The sequence below is a fragment of the Penaeus japonicus genome, unplaced genomic scaffold (assembly GCF_977035675.1).
Source record: "Penaeus japonicus unplaced genomic scaffold, GWHDUDI00000001_assembly GWHDUDI00000021, whole genome shotgun sequence".
NCBI lineage: Eukaryota > Metazoa > Arthropoda > Malacostraca > Decapoda > Penaeidae > Penaeus > Penaeus japonicus.
This window is the reverse complement of record NW_028234423.1, coordinates 10,261,571-10,269,070: the sequence shown is the minus strand read 5'-3', so window position 1 is coordinate 10,269,070 and position 7,500 is coordinate 10,261,571. Positions and strand designations below refer to the sequence as shown.

Here is a 7,500-nt window from a genome sequence, read left to right as displayed (position 1 = left end):
CCATCACCATCACTACCACTACCGCTACCGGGGAGTAGGCATTTCTACAAACCTACAATAATTGGAATACTCCCACATAGGTGATCATATTTCCTACACAAAAATAAGTATGCAGCACCTTTCCTACATTGCCTACAGGGCAAGTCTGCTACAGAATTAGCAGTTTTGAAGTAGTGACGTCTTTTCTGCAGAGATACAGCATATTTCCTACGCTCAACCATCTGTTCTATCGCATTTCCTACACTAGAGGCTACCCCCTTCCAGAGCGTAGCATTTGTTTCTCCATTCGACGGAACAGATGGCATTTTCGCCTAACCTAACCATTGCAATGAGAAAGGAAAGATGCCATTTTCATTAATTCTGCAGTTGTATTCTATATACATCAATATTCTCCAAACTTTTGCCAATCAGCCTATAAAATGTTTGTAGGAGATCTGACCGTGTAAGTGTACGAGTTATGCCGGATGTACAATGCTGCCGCAACTTAAACACATAAACTTAGTACCCAACACATTTCCTGCACCTGAGATATGCTCTGTAGGAAATTTATCACGACTCTAAAATCAGCTAAATTTGTAGGTGCGGCCTGTAGGAAATGTACCGTAGGAAACGTGGTGCGGCCTCCCGGTACCACCTCCACTTCTGCCACAGCCTCATCACCACCATCACCCTCACCACCATCGTCCGACTCATCATCACATTCCCTTCCCGCATTCTCTCCCTGGGCGACTGGCGAGCCCGAACGCGCTCGAGTCGAAAGAAACGGCGGCTTTTTGACGCGCTGCAAAGTTCATAGCATTAGGGGATCGATCACGTTAGCCGGATGATGGAGCGCATTGTCGGCTGTTGAATCGCGGTCCGGCGCCCGCACGAAACATGTTTTCCCGACCCGAGCGAGGCACCTGTTGTTGGAAGGCATGGTGGGCGCGTGCGGGCCTATTCGTCCGATTTGCAATGCGTGTGTTGCAACGTGACTCCCGACGTCATCGTCCGTTTCCTGGTCTTTTGTCATGGCCAGTGACAGGCGCCCGATACGTCACCGCCTGCGTCATAGCTTTCGCTCGCGTCAGACCGCCGAGCCTTTTGTGTCCACCTATATATGGGTTTCGTTTTTTCTGTTTGTGTCGCCTCTCGCTTTGGACCGGCCGCTCTAACGAAGAAAGAGAAGAGAGAACCTGTCGATGTGGATGGCGAGTCGCGCGACGGGAATGCCTTGCGCCGACCCTCGACCCTCGCTCCTCGCTCCTCGCTCCTCGGCTAAAGTTCCTGTCTTTATCGAGGCTCGGAGGCCCCACCTGTTGCGTGCTGCCAATGGGCGACCTTCCATTACGCTCATTCAGCCCCGCGCCATTAAAGGGAATCCGGGCTTACGTTGTGCTTTGCCGGAGGGGGAGGGGGAGGGGGAGGGGGGGCTGGGGTTGGGAGGATGGTTTTCAACGCCAGGGCTGGTAATTGTTGACGCTTTGTGTGGGAGAAGGGAGGGGGAGAGAGGGAATAAGTACAGTAAATGGCTACGCTCACTTACCTGCTCACCCACACTCACTCACTCACTCACTCACTCACTCACTCACTCACTCACTCACTCACACACACACACACACACACACACACACACACACACACACACACACACACACACACACACACACACACACACACACACACTCACACTCACACTCACACTCACACTCACACTCACACTCACACTCACACTCACACTCACACTCACACTCACACTCACACTCACACTCACACACGGACACGCACACGCACACACGCTTATACGGACGAGTTGGCGCTCGCTTTTTATTGGAGCACTTATTTTTATTATTGATCTACGAATTAAAGAATGTTTATATCTCCCGCTCGCCTCTTCTGTCATATTATACTATCTAAATACAAAACCCAGATGACATCTACAGCACATTACTTGGTTTTATTGCTGACTCGGGTACCACGCAGCCAGCCATTCGTCTCCAGTGCCTCACTGCGTTACGTGTGACACCTGATGAAGTCACCGGGAGAGACGCGGTGTCGGAAGAGGAGATGGAGGAGGAGGAGGTGGAGGAGGTAGAGGTAGAGGTAGAGGTAGAGGTTGAGGTAGAGGGTAGAGGTAGAGGTATTAGTGGCGGAGGAGAGGGAGGTGAGGCTGAGAGAGGAGGAAGGGTTAGAGGGAGAAGAGTTAAGGGTTGGAGATGGGGGGCTGGAGTGGTAGTAGGGGAGGGGGAAAACGGAGAGGAGAGGGGATGGGAAGGTAGGAGTGGGAGGAATAGGGGAAAGAGGGGGTGGGGGGAGGGCTGGCATGCTAATATGAATTAAGCGAGCTGGCGGCGCTCGTGCTGAAGCTGGTCTCGCGTGCTGGTACATTTTAATCCCTTCTGGACGCTTGATCAAGGGCTTGGGTGGACGGAGGGGGGCATTTCCGGGCAGGGTAGGAGGAGGAGAAAGAAGAGGAGAAAGGAGGAAGAGGAAGAGGAAGAGGAAGAGGAAGAGGAAGAAAATTAAAGAGGAATTCGGGAGTGGGGGCGAGAGGGAGGGCATAGGAAGAGAAGGGCAAATAGAAGGAATTGCGATGGGATCAAGGGAAAGGAATAAGAGGGAAATGCAAAGAAAAAAGAAAAGAAAAATTGATGACATTGATTAAACCGTGTAAGGTAAGTATAGAAGGAAGAGAGAAGCGTGGAGACTGAGACGACACAACGGAGCTGGAGGAAATGTCATGTCGATGAAGTGATGTGTTTGTTTTCTGGAAGGCGAAGTGATGGATGAGTGGCCTGATTTGACTTCTGGCGTGTTGCCTGAAGAACATTATTGTCTTATTTGACTTTGTTTATGTATGTGTGCACGTGTGTATAAGTGTGTGTTTGTTTTATTTATGTGCATTTCACTTTCATTGACTTTTTGAAGTGGACTAGGGAGCAGGATGATCGCATTTTTATTCATGCATTGTGAATTTGTGTCAAAAGTTCATTCAGTGTAAAGGAAAGTATATGAGCAAACCGTGCCCATGCCCCTGTGCTGTTTTATCCCTTGCCACTGCTTTTCATCCAGACTCTTCTTCTCAACTGGAATCCATCATTAATTGCTTTCCTTTTGTTTTCTCCCCACAGACATTCCCGACATCCCTGACAACATCAAGAACCTCAAGGCCCTTCAGGTGGCGGACTTCAGCAGCAACCCCATCCCCAGGTGAGAACTCCTCCAGCCTGCCTCAACCCTTGCCCCGATCCCGTCTCTGTCGCTTCTCCCTCCCCCTTTCTCTTCTCCCTCCCCCTTTCTCGTCGTCGCTTCTCCCTCCCCCTTTCTCTTCTCCCTCCCCCTTTCTCGTCGTCGTTTCTCCCTCCCCCTTTCTCGTCGTCGTTTCTCCCTCCCCCTTTCTCGTCGTCGCTTCTCCCTCCCCCTTTCTCGTCGTCGTTTCTCCCTCCCCCTTTCTCGTCGTCGTTTCTCCCTCCCCCTTTCTCGTCGTCGCTTCTCCCTCCCCCTTTCTCGTCGTCGTTTCTCCCTCCCCCTTTCTCGTCGTCGCTTCTCCCTCCCCCTTTCTCGTCGTCGTTTCTCCCTCCCCCTTTCTCGTCGTCGTTTCTCCCTCCCCCTTTCTCGTCGTCGTTTCTCCCTCCCCCTTTCTCGTCGTCGTTTCTCCCTCCCCCTTTCTCGTCGTCGCTTCTCCCTCCCCCTTTCTCGTCGTCGTTTCTCCCTCCCCCTTTCTCGTCGTCGCTTCTCCCTCCCCCTTTCTCGTCGTCGTTTCTCCCTCCCCCTTTCTCGTCGTCGCTTCTCCCTCCCCCTTTCTCGTCGTCGTTTCTCCCTCCCCCTTTCTCGTCGTCGTTTCTCCCTCCCCCTTTCTCGTCGTCGTTTCTCCCTCCCCCTTTCTCGTCGTCGTTTCTCCCTCCCCCTTTCTCGTCGTCGTTTCTCCCTCCCCCTTTCTCGTCGTCGTTTCTCCCTCCCCCTTTCTCGTCGTCGTTTCTCTCTCTCCCTCCCCCTTTCTCGTCGTCGTTCTTCTCCCTCCCCCTTTCTCGTCGTCGCTTCTCCCTCCCCCTTTCCGTCGTCGTTTCTTTCTCCCTTCTCCCTCCCCCTTTCTCGTCGTCGTTTCTCCCTCCCCCTTTCTCGTCGTCGTTTTTCTCCCTCCCCCCGTCGTTTCTCTCTCTCCCCCCCTTTCTCGTCGTCGTTTCTCCCTCCCCCTTTCTCGTCGTCGTTTCTCCCTCCCCCCCCTTTCTCGTCGTCGTTTCTGCCGTCGTTTCTCCCTCCCCCTTTCTCGTCGTCGTTTCTCTCCCTCCTCCTTTCTCGTCGTCGCTTCTTTCTCCTCCCCCTTTCTCGTCGTCGTTTCTCCCTCCTCCCCCTTTCTCGTCGTCGTTTTCTCCTCTCCCCTTTCTCGTCGTCTCGTCTTTTCTCCCTCCCCCTTTCTCGTCGTCGTTCTCCCTCCCCCTTTCTCGTCGTCGTTTCTCTCCTCCCCCTTTCTCGTCGTCGTTTCTTCTCCCTCCCCCTTTCTCGTCGTCGTTTCTTCCCCTCCTCCCCCTTTCTCGTCTCGCTTCTCTCCCTCCCCCTTTCTCGTCGTCGTTTCTCCCTCCCCCCTTTCTCGTCGTGGTTTCTCCCTTCCCCTTTCTCGTCGTCGTTTCTCCCTCCCCCTTTCTCGTCGTCGTTTCTTCCTCGTCTCTCCCTCCCCCTTTCTCGTCGTCGTTTCTCTCCCTCCCCCTTTCTCGTCGTCGTTCTCCTTCCCCTTTACGTCTCGTTTCTTCTTCCTCTTCTCGTCGTCTTTTCTCCCTCCCCCTTTCTCGTCGNCNTTTTTCTTCCCTCCCCTTTCTCGTCGTCGGTCTTCTTCTCCCACCCCCTTTCTCGTCGTCGTTTCTCCCTCCCCTTTCTCGTCGTCGTTTCTTCCCTCCCTTTCTCGTCGTCGTTTTCCCCCTTTCTCTCGTCGTTCTTCTTCTCACCTCCCTTTCTCGTCGTCGTTCTCCCTCCCCCTTTCTCGTCGTCGTTTCTCCCTCCCCCTTTCTCGTCGTCGTTTCTCCCTCCCCCTTTCTCGTCGTCGTTTTCCTTTCCTCTCTCTCGTTCCCTCCCCTGTTTCTTTCCGTTTCTTTCTTTCTCTCCTCGCCCCTTTCTCTTCTTTCTTCTCTCCTTCTCCCTTTCTCTTCTTTTCTTCTCGTCTCTCTGTTTTCTCTCTTCTCTGCTTACCTCCCCCTTCTCGTCTCTTTTTCTTCCCTTCCCCCTTTCTCACTCGTTTCCTTCCTCTCCCTCCCCCTTTCTTTCCTTTCTTCCCTCTCTCAGTTTCTCTCACTTTCTCTTCTTTTCACTCACTCACTCCTCGTCTCCCTCCCCTCATCTCACTCACTCACTCCCCCCCCCTTCTCTCTCTTCTCTCTCTCCCCCCCCTCTCTCTCTCTCTCTCTCTCTCTCTCTCTCTCTCTCTCTCTCTCTCTCTCTCTCTCTCTCTCTCTCTCTCTCTCTCTCTCTCTCTCTCTCTCTCTCAGTCCACACCACTTTTCCCATTATTTGCCTCGCCTCCCTTAATTTCAGGTTCCGCTTACCTTTATCCTAATATGCTCCTTCTCTCATCTTCACATAAATCCTCGGGCGATTCGATAGGGCAATGAAGAGGAGGCACGGAATGGAATGGAATACAGGAAATGGGAAAGGAGGTAACCTGAAGTCAACGTCTTATTTTTTTTTGAGGGGGGGGGGGTGCGAGAAGAAAAATACTTATGGCATCTGTGCCTTGTCTGACTTACCCCTGGCACTCGCTCTTTCTCTTTCTTTTTTTCTCTCTCTCCCATTCTTCCTCACTCCCACCCTCTCTTCTTCCTACCTTCCTTCCTTCCTCCCTCCCTCCCTCCCCCCCTCCCCCCCCCTCCCTCCCTCCCTCCCTCCCTCCCCTCCCTCCTCCCTCCCCCTCCTTCCCTCCTTCCCTCCTTCCCTCCTTCCCTCCCTCCCTCCCTCCGTCCTTCCCTCCTTCCCTCCCTGCCCCCTGCGTCCTTCCCTCCGGTCCTCCCCTAGACCCTCCCCCCCTCCCTCCACCTCTCTCCCTCCTCCCTCCCTCCCTCCCTCCCTCCCCTCTCCGCCTCCCTCCTCCCTCCCCCTGCCTCCCTGCCTCCCTCCCTTCCTCCCTGCCTCCCTCCCTTCCTCCCTTCCTCCCTTCGCGAATATGGATTAATAATAGGTCGCGTGATTAGGGAGGACAGACAAAGGAAGGAAATTGATGATAAGGAGGACGGGGAAGAGGACGAGTTGTCGTCGTTGTCGTTGTTGTTGTTGTTTATGCTGTTTTTGTCGTCGTCGATGTCGTTGTTGCTGTTGTCGTTGTTGAGGGTACGGGGAGGGGGTAAAATTATGAAAAGTGGAGAGGGAGGAAGGGAAGGCGGAAGCGCGCGATTGGTCCGCCGCAACAAGGGATCGCGTCGTATAGCCGATAATTAATCAGACTCCAGAGAATAGGATTCACCCCCCCCCCTCCTTCCTGTTCTCTTCCTCCAATTCCTCTAATCTCAGTTCCCCCTTCTCATGTCACACAACCTCGCCACTGATTTGTTTCAGGAAGTCGCCGTCGCTTGATTCGGTGAAAGGGGAATTTTTTTTCACTTCTCGACTCCGCTTTCCGAATTAGATATTTATTATGATTTTTTTTTTATCATTTATAGGTTTTCTTGGTGTACCCCCCCCCCCTGCGTACGCACACCTATATGCATGCACGTACGCACGCACGCCCCATCCATGCCCCTACCCACCTCCCTCGTAGACTTCCTTCGGCCGTGCTTCGTCAGTATCCTGAGAGGAGGTCGTTTACCCTTTCAGTCATCAACATCCGTATATGCCGATCCTTCCATTTGAAGACATGCTCCTCCAGCCGTCCGCCTGTGGATTCTGTAGTGCGGATCCAGCCTTTGGTAGACGTGGATCATCCTACATTAGTAATAAGGAGATGTGTAGAATTATATGCTGTGTGAGCACGTCTAAGGAATAGGGACTACGAAGGCAAGGAACAATACAGTTTTTTTACAACACTACGCAAACATACAACCCACATGTACATGCACGTACCCACGCATCAACACGCATGGACCATACACCCCGCACCAGGGCACACACTGTAAAGATATTTATTTATTTATTTAGTTAGTTATTTATTTAGTTATTTATTTAGTTATTTATTTAGTTATGGTTTGCCAGCACGGTTAAGACACCGTTGTTCCAGGTTATTATTGTTGGAATTATATAAAAGCTTATGTATACAAATCATTATTTATTGATTTTAGCAATAATACACAAACTCATAAACATAAAATATTTATAAGGCCGATGGCACTTTTATCTTGATATTTTACTACAAGATCGATTCACTGTTCAAATGTAACACTTCAAATAACAAATCGCTGTTCCTCGTTTTGTTAACTAATTTCATTTCACAAACACTCTTTCTGTTTACAACCGTACTGCTATTAAGATGTCCAGAGATCCGATAACAACGGCATTCGCTCCTTGGACCCACCACAGTGATATGCCTATAATAATTCGCATTCA

General features: G+C 51.7%; 1 protein-coding gene across 50 annotated transcripts in view; it reads left to right on the top strand.

The window, feature by feature from the left end:
* LOC122255487 (scribble planar cell polarity protein) overlaps positions 1-7,500 on the top strand; it is a 247,701-nt gene that overhangs the window by 133,875 nt on the left and 106,326 nt on the right. For all 50 annotated transcript variants that reach the window (XM_086548694.1, XM_086548713.1, XM_086548683.1 and 47 more), the window contains exon 3: positions 3,111-3,189. In XM_086548694.1, coding sequence (XP_086404820.1) covers positions 3,111-3,189 — 79 coding nt within the window. The remainder of the gene's footprint in view (positions 1-3,110; positions 3,190-7,500) is intronic.